Raw genomic sequence first — 19,325 nt, 5'->3', positions numbered from 1 at the left:
CATATCAAATTCAATATTAATAAAATAATGGATGCACAACTAACATGATAAATTGTATATAACTGTAAGCGAAGATCTTGTATAGATCGAGATGAATTTAACATCGTAATTTTGATCTTCCTAGAATATATATAATCTTATAACAGAAAGTAATAGCATATCACCAACTTTATTGCAGTTGTTCGCGTTACTTACCAGAACGTTTCTTCAAAAAGTTAAGTCCATGAGTATAAATAAACATTTGTTCCTACATTATATCACGCTTTCTTTTCATGTTTAAAACATCATATATCTGGATCCCATAAAAGTGATAATTCTATCCGAATAACTGTTCCAAAAGATAATATGTGAAAACATTTATAGCTGTATATATAATTCCAAACGCCTCAAAAAATGCTGCTCCTAATTCTGCTATTCTCTTATCTTCGAAATTAACATATATGGAATACAGAGCCACAGAAAAGAACACCTTGGTTAACAGAAATGGTTTGTGAGATACCCCGGATAAAAACTCAACAGGCAAGGTTAAGCACTTTCCGCCCCTTTGAAAGTACCTGAAACAACCCTTCTGTAAAAGCTTCAGATAATAACTATCAGCGGCAAATAGTGCGAACAAGGCAATTGATAAGGTATTCATTACTGCGGCATAGCACTTCCTATCGAAATGGAAGTCTATCATCTTTTCTAAGATCTTCTCACGGTCTGAAAAGTCCATATCGCCAATCTTCTGCACCATTAATACCACATCCATCAATCCAACAGCCATACCACCCCCTGTTAGTGGATGCCTCATATTCAAAGCATCACCAATGACACATAACCCAACTACATTGTTTTGTTTTGCAGGTAGCCACGAATTAGGCATCGCCTTGAACTTGCCTTCTTCTAGAGCTTTGTCAAAGGATTTTCGCAGGAAATCAGGAACAAAAGGCTGAACACTACTCCGTAACCACAATGAGACATCTCGTGGTAACTTAGCGGAATTGTAAGCACATAAAACCCTAGTTTCCGTAGGAGAAATCTGGTAAACAAGAATAGGCATGTGATTACATCCTAATATCACATGACCATAATGCTTCTTAGGAAGATCAGTATGGTATAAAGACATCCCAACAAAAGAAGACCAAACCTGAGGTACATGACTTTTGGATAGTTCCCTTCTAAACTTAGAGAAGATACCATCGCACGCAAATGTAATGTGTGCCCTGAATTCTTGCTTCCCACGCGTAGGAACATCGACCTTCACTCCTATAACCTCCTTCGATTTGTTCTTAAGAATTTCGATAACATTTCCTTGTAACCTTGTAACATTCTGTTCTGCAGCACAAATTGTCCGCAAGTTTTGCAAGAACCTGCCATGAACAAATCCAACACCCCTCTCCCGCTCGTCTTCTTCGTAATCTTTAATGGAAATTGTCCCATCATCCACCACCTTATCGTTGCCATCAAAAACAAGATCAGGGATCTTGTCGATAGGTGGAGATATTGCTTTGTATGGATACGGAACTTCAACCTGCTCCCCATTATAGAGGATAGTGTATCCTGTTGTCGACCAAGCACTAATATTATTGATCGCCTGAACCATCCCCAGGGAGCGCAATGCACGCACACCAGCAGGCTGCATTAATTCACCAACAATACGATCTGGCATCGTCCATTCCCGTTCAATGATCAAAACTTTTTTTCCCTTTCTTGCCAATGCTGTCGCGATGCAGGGTCCAACTACCCCGGCTCCAACTACAATCACATCGTAGGTTAACGAAGCATCTGCGTTAAGCAACTCTTCTGGATATGACTTACCATTCAACATTTCTGATTAAACAAAGAAAACAACCAACTGCAAAAACACTCAGATCCTAGATCAATAATATGATAAAGAGCCAAAACCAGGTCCAATATATGTAAACTTTTTTCTTCGTATAGGATAATTGATTTTGATTAGCTTTCCTATGCAAAAACTTGATTTGGGCAGTTTGTTATAAAATTGTTAAGCTTAGAGTTCGCAAATCGTTTAACGGCTTTTTATAGTTAATATTTACATATATAATGGCAGAATCAAACTTCAACAGAGTTAGCAGAAGGCTAAATCTGGGAAATGGGAAACGGGAAGCTGAAAGTCATAATCATGAGGTTCTTAACAGATGGTGATATCGTGATTAATGATTATAAAAAAGTAACTTAGAAGAGTTAAACACCGACCGCGTAAATGAAGTGAAAAAGTATTAAACGAGAGCTCGAGTTATGTTTGGAATAAAGTTATCAACGGTATCTGCATGATAGGTGAACATCCTCGGAATCAGCCTGCGGAATTTAATGCTTGAAAGGCGATCTTGTGTTCCTAGCTGTTGTAACGACGAATTGTAGTGATGCAATGTTTTTGGATACTTTGCACAGCCTCAGAAAGCTGATTGAATCCGATGCCAAAGTCTAAAGCGATGTCGTGTATTAGCTTCGATTTGACCTTCGCTACTAGTGTGGCACGTGATATGCATACGGCTGGTGCATCAGACAAGGCCACATCTAAATATAGCTCTTGTAATCTATCAATAAACGAAGCTTCTGTGGGGTTAATGGAAGCTGGATCTGCCGCGACATTTTGTGGAGCGGTGGATTCCTTTAAAGTGTCTATCGGTCTAGATATTGGTAGAATATTGTATAGTTTTCGTCTCGCAATCTTGTGATCTAGTGGAATATGGCTGTTGGAATTCTCATCGTAGTGTGGTAGGAACTTCTTTTCAATCCAGTCTAGGTACGATGAAGTTTGTTCTGGAAGCCAATTGTACAGAGACGGTGATGAATTCTGGTAGGAAAGGGATACCAATTTTTTATCTCTTTCAAAAGTGTTTCCCGGTGTTTGATTATCTGATTTATACCGTAGCCAAGATTGTAGGAAATTCTTACTGTAATGATTCTGTTGTTGTAACATCCAGTCAACGGCTACAATAAAGTAGGAGACAGCACGTATCTCTGGATACATGTACAATCTGGTAAAACGTGCACCGTCGTGGCTTACGATGTGGAAGGATGCTTGATCATTTGTAATGTTTATTAGGGATAACGCATAGAGATAGAATTCTGGTGGAAGAGCTGTCAAGATAAGTACTTTGAACAGTAATAATCGGAACGGAATCCGATGCTGGAACTTCGCGCAAAAGTTGATCTCCCTTGATATTGATGAGATTTTATGATATAGCTGGGCATTTCGAGGTGGAGTTCCACCTTCAAGTACCTGCAAGTAGTAGTTTGGCAACTGCTTGTGCCACACTGATGGAATATAGCGTGACGACCCAAAGTACGGCATATTCATGGAGCAAATCCATTGCAAAATATCATTGGGAAAAGAAGGAAGGCCCATGTGAACGGATGCTAAATAAATAATAGCAATGCTTGATACCATAGATAGGCCAAGCCTTCCTGTTCTGCCGATTGGACTGTCATGAACTTCTTCATTAATGATACTAGCATTATCATGATCGTTCTCTGGGCTTCGCTCTTCGTGTTGATCTAATGACGATTTATGGCTACTTATACTTTTTAAGTACAGCATCCAAATAATCTTTACTGTACTTTCGAATTCTGGCGGGAATTTATGGGTTTCTATTAGCCACTTGCATTGTAATTTTAATATATGCTGAAAACATTTCAGAAACAGAGTTTTACCAGCAGAGCCGTACAATTTCTGAGAAGCTTCTTGAATCTGAGACTGAGTTTGAGACTTTGTAAGGCTCAGACTGGTTTGAAAGTTCCCTATAGCATTTGTAGATAGGTTCAACCTTCTCGTGATGATTCCCATTGCAGTAGCATCATCCTCATCGTCATTGTACTCCACATCTCCTTCCATCACGTGGCCATACTGGCAGGTCCTTCTTCCATCAATTATCCTCCATAATCTGCTTCTGCAGTTATCAGTACCACAGACAGGACCTTTTATGTATGTTGACATGGCTCATCGATTTAAGCATTGGCGTTTTTATAACTCATTGCAACGATGAAAAAGCTAATGTGCCTTTTTTGAAAAAGGGCGTAAGGCTTAATAAGAAATTTTCGGTTAAACAATTCTGCAACAGATGTCACGACCATGACAGGTTGGCGTGTATAATAATACATTAAAGGATCTGATCATTCCATTATTTACGGTTTCATTTACGTAAATATATAAAACTATGATAAATCTAATTATCTATGTCTGTGGTAACGAGTGCCATTGCTGCCGTGATGGTGGTAGTGGCCCTTATAGTTGGATCCGCCACCATTAGGGCCACCAGCACCATTACCAGTAGCCGCACCTAAAGGAGCCATCATAGGCTGAAATGAGGCAGGATATCCAAATGGGGTCATCGGAGTGGCGCCATTGATGAATGCAGGGGCACCATGTGGGGAACTTGCTCCAGGAGAAGGACTGTGAGTATTGCTTCTGCGCTCATCCCCCGGGCCTCCCATTATCGTAATCATCTGTGGTACTGGCGGATAAAACATTGGTTGAGGTTGAAAGGGCATAAACATGCCGGGAGAAGCCATGAACGGAGTCGATTGGGGGCCACCTGGGCCCACTGGCAGTGCCATCATACCTGGGATGCTTCCCATAGTCATATTACCGCTCATAGAGTTCATGGTACGTTGCTGAAGTCTTATTTGTGCTTTCTGGATGGCGGTTCTTTCGTCCGGGAACAAACTCTTGTAGGATTTCTCCATTGTGTTAATCCACGTAGGCGTAGTGATGTACGGTCTCTCGATGAGGAATGGCTCCATACTCTTATTTTCCGTATTGTGGAATTCCTTCGCCTTGGCGTTATAAACATCTTTAGACTTCAAAAACATGTTAAAGTTCCTTTTGAAGTCCTTCTTCATTCCTCGTGGAATATCGTCTGCAAAAAATGATGTGTTATTGCGTCTCCTATATGTATTCGCCCTACCATTAGATGGAGAAGAAACTGGAGTGTGACCACCCTGTGTTCCGAATTTGTTTGAATTCCTCCTTAACTCAGCCTTGGATGAAGCAGGTGTGCTGGGCTTGGAATTCCTGCTGATTGATTTTGTTGCAGGAGCTACAGGTGTAGATGTTGAAGAAGTTGCGGTTGGTTGTGGCGTAGGTTTGGGTGGCAGCGACGGGTTGACCTTCAGAGAAGTTGGGGATTTTGTCTCTTCATTTTTCTTCAGAATATGCTTCACCTCATCAGGCATCTTATAGGGGACCTTGAACTTTTCGGAAAACTTCTTCAGATCATCTAGCTCAAATTTTTTATCAACTGGACTTTTGGATATTGGTGGAGAACGTCCTTTCTTAGTGGAAGATATGATAGCTGGATCCGTATGGTGAGGTTCGCTTCTCAAACTGGGAGGCACATATTTCGAAGGCCTTCCTGTAGCAGGTTTTGCATTCATCTTTAATTGGGCTAATAACTCATCGCCTCTACGGTCAACTCCAGAATATTTGTCTTCCTCATCCATTCCCGAATCATCGATAATAAGACCCCTTTCTTCAGCAAGATGAACATTACCTACCACACCCTGAGATTCAATTTCTTTGGCAATTCGATCTGCCTCCTTCAGTCTAGCTTCATAATTCGGGTCTCCCTTATTTATCTTGGTGGTATAAAGGTGTTCATCGAATGTAGATATGATGCCGAACTTCTGTTCATTTACGGCAAATTGATCCCAATCTCCTGCACTATCTTCAAGCGACTCTTCGAGAGCAAAAGCTTCCTCGTCGGGCGCCCATTTTTCTAGATCACGCTCCTTTAGTTCTGTCGCTGTACCTGAAATATCAATATCTGTTTTGAACGCATTTCTGCTCCCTTCTTCCTCTTTGCCCTTAGTTTTTTGTCCCTCCGCTTGTTTTTTCCTGGCTTGTTCCCACTTTTCATCCAAACTGAGATCAATATCCTTTAACTCCAATTCCGCTACATCTTCACCTTCGATTAACAAAGTTTCTGCAAGTTGTTCCGAGAGCGATGACATGTCTTCCTCATCGATTCCCTTGTCAATTACCTTAGGAAACTTTAAAAGAACATCAACCCCATTAGATGTCACTGGGTTACACGCAACCATGATTCCCGAATACTTTACACCAGAAGAAACTGTAACGATAACTGTCGCACCAATACTATTTATAAATAAATAGTTCATCCTGTCATTGAATGCTTTCCTAACATCCTCAGTCTCATAGAAAGATGAAGAACCATTGGCCTCGCTTGGATTCCTGCCTATCGAGGATGGAATAAACCCGTTCTCCTTTCTTCTATTTAAATTACCCTTCATAACTGGGAAAGTGACTTATCCGATGCTATATCTTCCGACAATTACTGCTGTTGGTGCTTTATCACCCTGTTAAGTTCGTGGACTTTTCTGAAGGTGGCGTTCCAAGTCAAAAAGCCCGCTCTATTCGTATTAGATGACATTTGAAATTACTCGAATTTAAGAAATGCTAAGCATCGCTGATGCTAGGCTTTAAGTTAAGGTTATCAACATCCCTTAGGTAGGTTTCTCGTGTATTTTCTTGATCTTTAATAAGTCCATATGCGTTAGATATCGCCTTATTTAAAGAGGGGTGAAGATCTGCGGTCAACTGTTCTAGTAACTGCTTGGCTGTTGCTTGAGAGGCTTGATTCTTTATTGTAGCCAAGACTTGTTGCTCTTCAACCAGCTGTAATTCCACTTTTTCCGTATTATCTAATTCTGTCTCATAACGTTGCTGAATGAAATTCCGCTTGGTATATATGTATTCTATGTCAAGTGCATGATCAGAAATTCGGGATGGAAACTTTGTTCGTTTCAAACGGCTTCTTAGCTTCCCAATCATATTGAATAGGACCTGTTTCTTGTCCTCTTGGAACTTTTCAAACTCTTCAGGGCCTAGGGTATGTATACACTCATCGCTATACTTGTTCATAACGTCCTCCGCCGCTCTTTCTACATTACCTTCCATAATCTCTAAAAGAGATCTTATTAGATGCTTGGGGGGTCGTTTCCAGGTTTTGATCTCGTAATTTTCTGGAAGCTTCTCCTTAAACTGTTTTCGCACAGCTCTTTTCAAGTCCCATGGATTTAGCTCATCGTCATCTTTATCAGTCTCTGCGTCTTGACCTGCGTTAAATCTAACCCGTTTCCGCTCTCTTGGGGGTGTTTTAATATCACTCACTTCATCCGATCCATCTTCACTGATACTACGGTAAACTTGATTGGAATTAGCAGTTTCCTTGCCCAACGGACTGCTATCCTCATCCCTTACAAACAATTCCATATTGCCATTACCATCGGTAGGTTGTTTCCCATCTAATCGAAATGCATCTGCATTCAAGCTAGCCATTGACCCTTCATCTTCATCTTTAGAAATATCTGAATCTGATAATATCTCATCTAAAATGTTCTTAGACATGATTAGCGTGGATTTCCCTTTAGTCGAGTGGTATGTGCTTTCTAATGGTTAAGTTGAAGACTGCGCGCTTGAAGCACTCAATAAAAAATATCCAGACAGCAATTGAATATAATATAGTATACAGCCCTCATGTTGAGCAGCTTGATACATAGTCGTTATACACTGTTATGCTTTTGGAGACATGATGACTACCTGGTGGTGAAATAGATTCTATAATTTTGTAGATATTTAGAATGATAATCTGTGCATCAGCATCGGTACTGCATATTTGTTTAAAAATATAAATGAATACTAAAATATATGGAGGTGTGGGCCGGAAAATAAAGAATACCAACCAATAATAGCATACAACTTGTATCGCATACATATCCCCTAGTGCTATTTGCACCAGAAAGTGATATGAAGCAGACAAAACGTAATGGCAGATTATATGGGTAACAAGACTTTCAATGATTATCCGATAGCGATTTAGTGCGTTTAATCGCATTGTATTATGTTGTAAATATATATAAACCACCTCTTACAATGATGAAGTGGTTGATAAATGATGATCCAAAGATCCCAATAAATCTAGCAGGAGCCTACACCAAGGATATAGTCGATTTGTCACTTTATCTGTACCCAAACTAAAGGAAAAATGTCTCAAATTATTACGGAAACCCAGTCTTTGACAGTTAGTTCGACGACTATCAGTCATGCTTTATCGGACGTTGTGAAATCTGAGGATTGGTCAGATTTTGAATTTAAGCCTATTAGGGAGTCTACGGTCTCCCGTGCCATGACTTCTCGTTACTTCAAAGACCTGGACAAGTATGCTGTTTCCGATGTCGTAATTGTTGGTGCAGGTTCGTCTGGGTTATCTGCGGCATACGTTCTTGCCAAAAGCAGACCTGACTTGAGGATTGCTATAGTTGAAGCCAACGTAGCACCTGGTGGAGGTGCATGGTTGGGTGGGCAGTTATTCTCTGCTATGATTATGAGGAAGCCTGCGCATCTATTTTTAAATGATCTGGGGATTTCTTATGAAGATGAGGGGGACTACGTTGTTGTGAAGCATGCAGCTCTTTTCACATCAACGGTGCTATCTAAGGTGTTGGAGTTTCCTAATGTCAAGCTCTTCAATGCTACTGCAGTGGAGGACTTGGTTACCAAGCCAGATGCCAATGGTGAGATAACTATTGCTGGCGTGGTTACAAACTGGACTTTGGTGACAATGGCCCATGATTTACAGTCGTGCATGGACCCTAATGTGATTGAGCTAGAGGGCTACAAGGAGGATGGAACGAGAGATTTATCAAAGAAGCACGGTGTTGTGCTGTCAACAACAGGCCATGACGGGCCCTTTGGTGCTTTCTGTGCTAAGAGACTTGCCGCTTTAGATTCAAGGCAAAAGATCAGCGGGATGCAAACCTTAGACATGAATAGTGCAGAGGCAGGCGTGGTCAAACAGTCTGGGTCTACCGCTGGTGCCAGATACATGTACTTTGCTGGCATGGAAACCGCAACTAAGAAGGGTGTCTCAAGAATGGGACCTACTTTTGGAGCGATGGCTGTTTCTGGCATTAAAGCAGCGGAGGAAATCTTGAGACATTTTGCCGAATGATTTTAGAGTCGGTACATATATATTTTACCTTATCTACAGATACTCATGAACAGTATGTATTTTTGCTATGAATAACAGAATAGTTCAATAAAGAAACAGTGAGGATATATGATTATTTTCGTTATTTATATTTTTACCTTGTTGTAGATTGCAATGTCATCATCGTGCCTGTACACATTGTGAACCATAGCACTCTTCGTTCTTTGAAGGGTATTAAAGCGTAATTATTTGGAAAAACTTAAAAACTTGACATATATGTAAGCGCTTATGTAGAAACACTTCCATAAGCGTTAACGGGGTAGTTTAATTGTTTAGAAGTCTTCGTCAAACGTGAAAGCACCAGTTTCAGACTCTTGTTTACTGGACTTTGCCATAACACCAGCTTTCTGATAATCAGAAACTCTCTTTTCAAAGAAATTAGTCTTACCAGCTAAGGAGATGTTCTCCATGAAATCGAATGGATTTGTGACATTGAAATATTTTCTATTTCCCAATGCTACTAGTAGTCTGTCAGCAACAAACTCTACATACTGGCTCATCAAGCCGGCATTCATACCCAAAAGTGCCACTGGAATGGCATCAATAAAGTATCTCTTCTCAATGTCCACCGCTTCTGTGATAATCCTTTCTACTATCTTGGGGTCTGGTTTGTTTCTCAGGTGAGCAAAGAGCAAACAAGCAAAGTCAGTATGCAAACCCTCGTCTCTGCAAATTAACTCATTAGAAAATGTTAGCCCGGGCATTAATCCCTTCTTCTTTAGCCAGAAAATAGCAGCAAATGACCCAGAGAAGAAAATACCCTCTACGGCAGCAAAAGCAACGAGTCGCTCTCCAAACAAGGCATCCTCGTCCTGGATCCATCTGATCGCCCATTCCGCCTTCTCCTTGATCTCAGGGATCGTCTCTACCGCATTGAACAAAAACTCTGATTCCTTGGGGTCCTTAATGTACGTGTCGATCAATAAAGAGTACGTCTCGGAGTGTATGTTCTCCATCATTATCTGGAAGCCATAGAAACACTTAGCCTCTGGAACCTGTACCTCAGCAGAAAAGTTCTCCACCAAATTCTCATTTACAATTCCATCAGATGCTGCAAAGAACGCCAAGACCCGCGAAATGAAATACCTCTCATTATCCGTCATCCGGTTGTTCCAGTCATGGATGTCTTTGGACAAGTCTATTTCCTCTGCAGTCCAGAAAGAAGCCTCGGCCCTCTTGTAAGCTTGCCAAATATCATGATACTTGATAGGAAACAGCACAAAACGCCGCTTGTTCTCCATAAGCAATGGCTCGTCTTTCTCAAGTTCCTTCAACTTATGACGTTGCACCTGGTGCGATTTCAAAAACTCTTTGTGCTCCTTCGCTGCCTGTGACAGCTTCAACTTGACCGAATCTATCTCTTCCTCCCCCTCTCCATTATAACTATCATTACCGTTTTCCTTACCGTTTTCCTTACCGTTTTCCTTACCATTTTCCTTGCCATTTTCCTTGCCATTTTCTTTTGCTAGCACCTGCCCTAGATTCTTCTTTGACTCCTTCAAATCCAGCCCTGATAGAACCTTTGCTGTAACCTTCGATGGGGTCTCCTTTGGAACTGCCATCTCTTTTGACACTCCTGACATTTGAAAAACCTTCGTATTATTTTCTGATAACCTGTACGTGCTGTTATATATCTTGTATAACCAATCTCGATTAACCTGAAATGCACCCTTATTTCAGTCTGTTACTTATTGCTTGGATCTCTCTATTACTCCAAACCCTGAGCTCTTACTAATTTGCTACCTTTAAGCTTCTAGTTCTTTTATAATAAGAGATGGCGAAAACCTAGGAGGAGTGAGATACAGGACACGAAAAAAAAGAATTAAAAGCTTTTCGTGTTCCACCCAGATGCTAGCCGTTCATGATTTTTTTTTCATTAATGCTATGAGAAAAAGTAGAAGAGAATAATGAACGAGATCCGAGCCACGGAGCTTGCGCATTCTTGCTTATACGAGATGTTCTTCTTCTTTCTGCGATGTCTATCATAAGCTTTCCATACGTTCGATGCCTATACGATGGTAGCCGAACGAGATGGACACCCTCTACACCGGGTAACCCACATGCAGGAAATCGACAGTTCCGTATCCGGGTAACCTTTATAAGCCAGGCGGGAAGCCAATCGGTTGAAATCGGAACCGAATGACGCCGAAAGACGAACAGAGAGCCCTCCTCCCTCTCTTTTTGAGTCCAGCAACACACAGCATAAAATAAGATCGCACACACTCTTCCTACAGCGGTTTATATAATGGGTTTTGTAACAGATAAGGAATAGGACTTTTTTTGAAGAGCTTGCTAACCCTTTGAATCACAGGTTGATTTGTGTGTGAGTGTAGATTTGGGAATCAGATAGATTGGTTTGTGGATTTGTTCGGTCATTAAGTCACGTTGTCATTCTTAAACAAGGTCGGTAATTCGATATTAAAATACTTAGTTACGCCAGCAAGCTCGTCTCCGGTTAGCACAACTAAGATAGTTGGATCATTGGGACGCGGTAAGGACGATTTGAAAAAAATTATTATTGAACGATCTGAAGAGTCAGGCAGCAGTGGTATAGCAAAGTCTGTTTCGGGGTTTGGAAAAGGGGAAGGGATGCGTAGTTCTGCTGTTTCATTTGCTAAGGGGAACGTCCCTATGATTAAGTTCGTTGGTGGGAGGCATGCGATAGGTGCTATGAATGTGGTACCACATCCATGCACTGTGGATGGGTTGATGCCTGGATCTGATCGGTGGTTGTCTGTGCGCGATTTCCTGGCTAAGCAAGCGCCCTTTGAGGTTATACCTTATGTGAGTAAGGGCGGTTCTGGTGGCGGGGGCCAGTATGTGTTTAAGCAGAGGCCATTGAAGGAAAACGAGGTGTCATCCTTGCTCGAGTTACCTAAAAAGTACCGTATGCGGCCCATGGAGGAACTCGAGATTGATATAATCAATCATGGAGGGATAAATTAACAGGGGTTACTGTGACGAAGATCGGTGGGAAGGGGAGGGGCGGGAAATCCATGCTTCGTTGTTTATATTATTTATGTGACACATCCAGAGGGATACATAATCATACAAATGAAGTTCGGCGTTACATCATATCTGTTTTTTTTTAAATATATGGAAGTGCAATACTATATACTTTCATATTTATATTATCGTTTATTAATGGCGATATCCTTCCAAACAGCTGAAGGCGTTATTTTTGCATTCGCAGCGCTTATTACTTATTAGGCACTACAGATTATGTATGTATGCGGTGGAAAGACGGAAATGCAAGTCGTTGGTGTTCATATGAAGTGAGTGTAACCTTGGATAGCAACCGAAAATTTAATAGCGCCCAACCCCTTTTCTATACTCTTTTCTCTTAGTTCTTTTAATATTATAATTCTTGGATCCTTGTCCAAAGATTCCATTTTTATATGCGTCACAATGACATTCAACCCATCTAATGGTTTGCCGTACGCTTTTTTCAACCGATTCAACTCCCATATAACATGTCTAGTTGACATATGCCCATATAAATGTGATTCGTCCTTCAAATCCATTGTCGAGCATTCCATAACCAACCCGCGGACCCTTTCAAATGGGATATTTGTAGCCAAGTAGTTCCAGATCTCGGAGAGATGGCTCATGTTTGAGATTCTATCTGACTCCATATCGCCGCAGACTAGCAATGAGTCCCCATCCCTGCCATCCTGGAACAGGTATGCTGTGCTATAATAGGGCTTCCGATCTACAACAGTAAGCCCATGGCTTACTGGGAAACAGGTGACGTTCCAATGTGGCACCGAATTGCAGATATAAGATTCATAGGGCTTAAAGGTAATCAAATTGAATGGAGGCTCATCCCCGCTGACCAAATTAGGCCATATTTTGTCATTAAACACATGCTCCTTCAGTACCTCAATCGTCAAAGGTAAGCCTAATACTGACTTCTTATGTGCGTAAATCACAGGCGAGTTCACAACCATCGCCATGATATGATCCAAATGGCAGTGTGTTATAAACACTTCCCCAATTTCGTGGTATAGCTCCAAACCCTTCTCAACAGAAGTTAACACTTTTCGTTGGCCCTTACCATCGCCATCTTCAAATGCGTCCGCCGCCTTAGAACTCAAAGTACCGATGCCACATAAAATCTTGCAGCTTGAATCATGAAACCGATCTACAGGTTCATAATCATTCTCATAATAACTCGTCACCATACCTTTGCCGCCAATGCCACGCGTGGCCGCCAATCTAATCAACTCCTTCAACCCTGTACCCGCGTCCACACACACATAACCATATTCCTGCGACCCTGTCGGTTTAAGCATAAACGACTGCAATCCTCCATCCCACGGTCCGCCAAATCCACCTAGAACAGTAAGCTCAAAACCAACCATAATATATGCTTCGAATGAAAAATACCGCTCTAAAACTACCTTTTCAACCCAGTCTTTTCCCCCACCTATCTCTGAGAGCCTAAGCAAAATATCAAAACCGAAATACAGGCTTATTCTTTTTTTAGTTGTCGTTTGAACCTTTACAAAGGGAAAAGAACCGTAACAAACAGGATGATCACAAGCGCTCAGGGCAAAAACAGCTTTTTAAAACGATTTATGAATAATGACTCAAAAGAAAATCACTATATAATATAATCTGAATCAAGATTTTCCCAGAGGTCTTAGTGTCTCATTGTTTCATGCGGCATAAAGTGCCCCACTTCCTGTTTTTGTTTATTCTATCCTCAAACGGTTATAAACCCACTTCTAAAAAGATATTCTTGTACATACCGGCCGGTCAAGTATTCCAGCATTAAAATCCTTTCAGTTAGAGATGACAAATCACTTTGTGTAATAAAAGGTGAAGATATTTTTAATATACATGCTTACATAGAGAGACTGGTGTTGCTATTGTTGTTGGGTATTCTTCTTGAGAACTCTCGATTTCGTAATCTAATCTCTAACTTCCCATATAAGTTCTAAAAGTAGGCAGACGCAGACGGAAAATTGGGCCCTTTTCCTAGACTTTTTGAGTTCCGTAGCCTTTAATGTCTTTAGCAAAGCTCCACGTCATGTTTTCCACTTCAAGTTTCTGGAGATCTACGCCAGAATCACGATCGATGACTGCCAAAGAAAATGACCTAGAGCTGCGGGCATCTCTGTAGAAGAGCACTTTCATACAATCTAGGATCGCCTTCTTGGCGGTTTCTAAATCTATTTGCTTCACGTCTTCGTCATTGTCTACAAGTTTTCTCATTAGAGGGATCGCCATGTGCGCACCAAACCCAGTTGCCAAACTGGGAGAAGAGTATCTAACGCCCTTCAAGTCAACGTATTTTAAAAACTGCTTTCCGTCCTCGACACCGGCAACAATGATAGCGTTCCATAGGGGATCCATCTTGGACCTTCTTTGGTACATTAACGATGTTAAATACTCAAACACATAGCTGGGTAGCAAGGCCTCCGAGCTCTCTGCGTATGCGTTATCGTAGTTATTTTCAATTTCCATGTCCTCCAAAAGGCGTTCGATATACTGCATATCTGAGATATCGCCAGATATACCCACTACAGTGCTGTTACCTACCACAAAAAGCCTATTGACATTTGAAAATCTCAATAAAGACCCATAGGAACCCATGCCATCTGCTGCAATAATGACACCATTGTTATATTTCATTGAAACTACTGATGTACCGGTAATAATTGGTTGCTGTGTATTCATGCTTGGATATGCATTGGAAGACGCGTTCGCTATTTTCGTATCATATGCACCATATTGAACGTCTGATGGTCTACCCCAGCTGAAAGGATCGTGATTCATGGTTTATTGAGCTATTTGATCTAGTACCTGCTTGCTTTCACTGGGCTTCACACTATTTAAGGTGGCGAAAAAGGACGGCCGCCGCGCTTTTTGTAGAATCATTCGACCTTGTTTGCTGGTGCCAGAAAAGAGGGCGATATCCATTTTGATATCACGTGAATGATATGTTGATAAATCAGAGAAGGGCCGGGTAATCGTAATGTAATACAGTCAAAATCAAGAGTCCTTTAACTAGCATACATAGCTAAACTAAACTTGAGAGGTTAGGTTCCTTGAGCTTCCGCCAGTAAAAGCCTAGTAAATACATTATCAGCGGCTTTTTTTTATTTTATATACTTTAAGCACTTTCCTAATATTAAACAATAACGTATTCATCGGTCCGCAAGGTTGAAGTTACATCAAAAGGTAACTGCTTCCCTTCCTCTGTTGATGACTGAACCTGCGCAACTGCGACCTGGGAGAATATGGACTCTTCGTCTGGATTGCTAAATACCACACTCATCGGGAAGAGAGCATCTTCATCCAGGGCTTTAATTGTGAAGCCCACAACGCCTGACTCGCCTGGCGCAATAGGATCGACCCTGATAATAACACCATGTTCCTCATCAATTGACTCGATAGAACCATTAACTTCATTAGCATCTTCCTTTATAGTGGCGTTCGTAGTATATATCGGCACAACAAAGCGCAGGTCCTTCAATTGCTGGTTATATTCTTCGTTGATGTCATACTCTAGGGTGATATCGAATGTGCCATCCGAAGAGGGAGAAACCCAGGTAGAAACATTTAATGGTATTAAACTGTTATCATCAGAAGATCCAACCTTACGCCATCTTAGAACACCTAAACTCTGATCGTTTGAAGGGAACGCCTTTTGGGGATCCTTTAATCCAATTATCTTGGAGGACATAAACAGATTTTTGTCAACATTTGGGTGTGTTTTGAACTGGAATGATCTATCCTTAACTTCGACCTTGGGGTCTAGTAGTATTCTCGCACGTGCTAGATCTGGGTCATTGATACGAAGCTCTAAGACACCTTTCAACTCCGACGTAGTCACAGATCCATCACGTGAAATTTCTGCACTAATAGTCTCTTTAACACTGACTAAGATGCCATTGTTTATCTTTTTTACCTCATCAGACTGCAACATACTAACAGCTGGCTTCGATGGACTAGCTGAGGTCTTAGCCGACAAATCAGGGACATTTATACCCCTTTTACCAGTCAACTTCATGCCGGATCCCCTTGGGGTATTAATAGCTGATGCCGCTGGACTTGTAGGAAATGAACCATCCTCAATTGTATGCTGCTGTTGTTGCAGATGCTTGAAAGATTGTTGCGCAGCAGGAGACGCATTGCTGTAGTAACTATTGTACGCATTGCTCATATTAGAACCTTGGAATTTCATATTATCGTTCCAACTAGGTGGAAGTTTCCCTTGTCTCCTTGCAAACTCCTTTTTAGAAATCTCCAATTCACGACGTTTCCTTTCCTCAGCGGCTTCAAATTCTTTGTTGCGTTCGATAATCTCTTGAATCTTTTCCTCATGAGATTCCATAGACAAAAAAGTGTTGATTTGACTTAACGACAAACTCTCCTTGTAGCCCAAAGATATAATCTCATCAAAAGATCCTAGGATATCGAATGCACTGTTCAGCATGTCTTCCTCACTAAACCCCTTTAGATTAGAATTAACTGTTTGGGAAAATAAGTTCAAGGTATCCATATCTTGAATGATATTGGATTGACGATTTGTAATTAAAATAATATAGTAATCATCAAATGGTATATATATGTACCTCACATGCTCTTCTTCAACAAAAGTGTGTTCCCTAGAGGAACTTGCCACTAGGTTCTGAAAGTTGGACAATAATTCCATAACACGGTCTTTTGTGATGTCTCTAAATTGCCTTGAGAGTAATGGCTTACCACTTTTAGTGGTTATTGATACGGCTAAAACAACCATAATACTAAAATAGACTTTAATTTGTACACTTTTCTTAATACACAACCTAGATCTCTTGCGGTCTCAATATTCTACATAATTCAAATTCATTTTCTAACACGTAACCCTGCTCAATAACGGAAAAGTATTACTTTATCGTTCAACATGATATTTGATAAACTCACCAGGATAAGCTCATCAACCTGGTCACCAGATTTAAATGGTCCTCAGTGAGGAGATGATAGAAGCTTCGATACCTATCAGTTGCTGTCATTGTGAGAAACTGATATGATGTACATTTGGCACATATTTCTTTTGCGGCAAATAGGTTAATACCCAAATTTATGAGGATTCTTTCGTCATCAGATATGTCATCGAAGCTCTCATCATACAAAGGGCTGTCAACAGCCAAATCTAGGATCCATTGAGCTATGATACGTACATCATTTACCATGAAGCATTGAATTCCAGAAACTTGTAACATGAGTTGCACTTTAAAAAATAAATCAGAATCCACTTCTGCAATTGTTTCTGTATACTCTACTAATGCTATCACGTTGGTAAATTTTTGATGTAATTCTGCAAGAGTTGACGCATAGAAGAGTTCATTTTCATTTGTAACCTGGAAAAATTTCTGTATTTGGATCCTCACAATGCATACAGAGCTGCTGAGTATAAAGTCACAACCGTATGGTAGTTCACGTTCAATGATGGTGAATTCGCTAAACTTTGATAAGTGTTGAAGAAGCTGGTAGTTTTCATTGACCTTATGCCAATTCAATAAAATGCATTTTCCATTTAACTCAGGGTTATATTCAATGGATGGAGCCTTGTCCAATCTTCTATTTTTTGTAGGACTTGAAAGACTGACGTTACTTCTGACAGTTTCATTTTCTTTATGGTTTGTGGTGATACCTAATAGTTCCATAGATGGAATGTTTATTGTTGAGTTTGGCGTAGACTGAGATTTAGATCTTCGCTTTTCGATTAGACTTTTCAAATTATCATCGATAAAGCTTCGTTTTGCTGGAAGAATTGATGCCATAGATAAATTGATAGAGGATGAGCTATCTTGGGGGTTTGTCCCTTCTACAGAATCTTCGTCTTCAACTCCTTGCATAGTATTGTTAGCTACTGCATCTCCTATGGGGCTTCTTGTGGTTTTGCTTTCGCAAATTGTGCTCAAGAATTCAATTGAATTATACCTTATCTTGTTAAATGTAAATTTGCTAACTGGGACATTTATGGGTACATTTTCAACTGGTTCGGAATCTAATATTTCAGAGATGTTCATATGCTTTGCATGCTGGAATGGATCCCACTTCATAGCCTTTAATATTCCATCATATAATCTCCACTTTACACTACGGAACAAAAGAGAAGGGTCCCTTGTATTTGTCGTTTTTCTTTTGATGTGGGGTTGTTTCACTTTATAGAAGATCACGTTGCTGAAACTTTCTTCTTTACATTGAGCTTCAAGTCTCACTAGAACTTTATTTGTTGATGGATTTGTGACTGACCAATTCTCTATCATATTATACATCTGAGCGGATCGATTTATATTCTGGGCATTGCTACCCAGCTTAGTCAATTTTTGATCGATCAAATACTTGTAGAATCTACACTGGTGCAGTTTTTTGAATTTGATACCATTTTCTCCTTCCATAAAAAAATACACTGACCTGGAGAGTTTTTCATCATAAATTTCCTCTATTTGTCTGTCAATTTTATTGGGCATTGGTTTAAAATCCACAGCTTTGTTTGAGAAGATCTTGCTCCTACATCTTAGGCCACGTTCAATACTAAATTTTGTAATTAGTGTCTTTGAGGCACTAAGTGGTTTCCATTCTAGATTCTGTGTCTCTTCGGTAAATTTTATAGAAGAAAGAAGAGCCAACCCATCCTTATCAATACTGATCTTTTCCTTCTGGTTAAAGAAGGAGGTAAAATCAGTGTCTAATCTGCCATCATTGACCCACTTCTCAAGTTTCAGCACATTATGCACAGCTTCTCTTCTAACTAATGACAGTATACCAGTTGTATTCTGGACGCTGCAGAAATCATCAACTATAATAAAGTATTTTAAAAACTGCTCAGGTGTGTTTCTCAACTCTGAACGAAGTCTCTTGAATTCCACATCAGAGCTAGCTTTAGAACATCTTGCTAACCATTGCCTAGAGCGCTTGTTTAGTAGTAAGTTCTCCTTCAAAATTTTTTGGGCTTCTGATGGCCGTGCATAGCCGCCGAAGCAAGTGCACGGTTGAAAAAGTGTTTCTGTCGCCCAAAATTCCAACGTTGGATTATATGTAGCTAATGTATCATCCCATGTAAAGTCTCCCATCCGAAATTAAGTCGATTAGGTTCGATGACTAGTGTGAACTCCGGATATTATTTTGTATTCTAAAAGTTACATTTTGTCTGAAAACACGTCAAATATTTTTGTTTTTTCGTATCCCAACGTTCTTTTGTTAGATAAAAAGTGTGAAGTATTCAAAAGCAAACAGAGCATCTCACATTCGAAAACTACGAGAGTAGCTTCCTCTACTTGATTATGATATCTTAGTACTCTAACTCTA

General features: G+C 40.4%; 11 protein-coding genes across 11 annotated transcripts; 2 read left to right on the top strand and 9 right to left on the bottom strand.

Annotated features, from left to right (window-relative positions):
* Positions 1–316: 316 nt before the first annotated feature.
* ERG1 (squalene monooxygenase) lies at positions 317–1,810 on the bottom strand (the record flags this gene model as incomplete). The annotated part of the gene is made up of 1 exon (XM_003647193.1): positions 317–1,810. One exon carries the CDS (start codon positions 1,808–1,810, stop codon positions 317–319), a length of 1,494 nt encoding a protein of 497 aa, XP_003647241.1.
* Positions 1,811–2,338: 528 nt separating this feature from the next.
* RRN7 (Rrn7p) lies at positions 2,339–3,943 on the bottom strand (the record flags this gene model as incomplete). Its single annotated transcript, XM_003647192.1, has 1 exon — positions 2,339–3,943. One exon carries the CDS (start codon positions 3,941–3,943, stop codon positions 2,339–2,341), a length of 1,605 nt encoding a protein of 534 aa, XP_003647240.1.
* A 233-nt stretch (positions 3,944–4,176) lies between these two features.
* On the bottom strand, positions 4,177–6,258 carry PBP1 (Pbp1p; the record flags this gene model as incomplete). Its single annotated transcript, XM_003647191.1, has 1 exon — positions 4,177–6,258. The coding sequence occupies one exon, from the start codon at positions 6,256–6,258 to the stop codon at positions 4,177–4,179; it is 2,082 nt and encodes a 693-aa protein (XP_003647239.1).
* Positions 6,259–6,424: 166 nt separating this feature from the next.
* OKP1 (Okp1p) lies at positions 6,425–7,375 on the bottom strand (the record flags this gene model as incomplete). The annotated part of the gene is made up of 1 exon (XM_003647190.1): positions 6,425–7,375. One exon carries the CDS (start codon positions 7,373–7,375, stop codon positions 6,425–6,427), a length of 951 nt encoding a protein of 316 aa, XP_003647238.1.
* A 637-nt stretch (positions 7,376–8,012) lies between these two features.
* Positions 8,013–8,978, top strand: THI4 (thiamine thiazole synthase; the record flags this gene model as incomplete). Its single annotated transcript, XM_003647189.1, has 1 exon — positions 8,013–8,978. One exon carries the CDS (start codon positions 8,013–8,015, stop codon positions 8,976–8,978), a length of 966 nt encoding a protein of 321 aa, XP_003647237.1.
* Positions 8,979–9,289: 311 nt separating this feature from the next.
* On the bottom strand, positions 9,290–10,600 carry RNR4 (ribonucleotide-diphosphate reductase subunit RNR4; the record flags this gene model as incomplete). Its single annotated transcript, XM_003647188.1, has 1 exon — positions 9,290–10,600. One exon carries the CDS (start codon positions 10,598–10,600, stop codon positions 9,290–9,292), a length of 1,311 nt encoding a protein of 436 aa, XP_003647236.1.
* A 1,006-nt stretch (positions 10,601–11,606) lies between these two features.
* On the top strand, positions 11,607–11,963 carry KGD4 (alpha-ketoglutarate dehydrogenase subunit KGD4; the record flags this gene model as incomplete). Its single annotated transcript, XM_003647187.1, has 1 exon — positions 11,607–11,963. The coding sequence occupies one exon, from the start codon at positions 11,607–11,609 to the stop codon at positions 11,961–11,963; it is 357 nt and encodes a 118-aa protein (XP_003647235.1).
* Positions 11,964–12,283: 320 nt separating this feature from the next.
* PDE1 (3',5'-cyclic-nucleotide phosphodiesterase PDE1) lies at positions 12,284–13,381 on the bottom strand (the record flags this gene model as incomplete). The annotated part of the gene is made up of 1 exon (XM_003647186.1): positions 12,284–13,381. The coding sequence occupies one exon, from the start codon at positions 13,379–13,381 to the stop codon at positions 12,284–12,286; it is 1,098 nt and encodes a 365-aa protein (XP_003647234.1).
* Positions 13,382–14,000: 619 nt separating this feature from the next.
* Positions 14,001–14,801, bottom strand: PRE4 (proteasome core particle subunit beta 7; the record flags this gene model as incomplete). Its single annotated transcript, XM_003647185.1, has 1 exon — positions 14,001–14,801. One exon carries the CDS (start codon positions 14,799–14,801, stop codon positions 14,001–14,003), a length of 801 nt encoding a protein of 266 aa, XP_003647233.1.
* A 355-nt stretch (positions 14,802–15,156) lies between these two features.
* RET2 (coatomer subunit delta) lies at positions 15,157–16,770 on the bottom strand (the record flags this gene model as incomplete). The annotated part of the gene is made up of 1 exon (XM_003647184.1): positions 15,157–16,770. One exon carries the CDS (start codon positions 16,768–16,770, stop codon positions 15,157–15,159), a length of 1,614 nt encoding a protein of 537 aa, XP_003647232.1.
* Positions 16,771–16,930: 160 nt separating this feature from the next.
* Positions 16,931–19,090, bottom strand: ZIP2 (Zip2p; the record flags this gene model as incomplete). The annotated part of the gene is made up of 1 exon (XM_003647183.1): positions 16,931–19,090. One exon carries the CDS (start codon positions 19,088–19,090, stop codon positions 16,931–16,933), a length of 2,160 nt encoding a protein of 719 aa, XP_003647231.1.
* Positions 19,091–19,325: the final 235 nt, after the last annotated feature.

The sequence above is a fragment of the Eremothecium cymbalariae genome, chromosome 6, assembly GCF_000235365.1.
Source record: "Eremothecium cymbalariae DBVPG#7215 chromosome 6, complete sequence".
NCBI classification, from domain to species: domain Eukaryota; kingdom Fungi; phylum Ascomycota; class Saccharomycetes; order Saccharomycetales; family Saccharomycetaceae; genus Eremothecium; species Eremothecium cymbalariae.
This window is presented reverse-complemented; position numbering and strand designations above follow the sequence as displayed.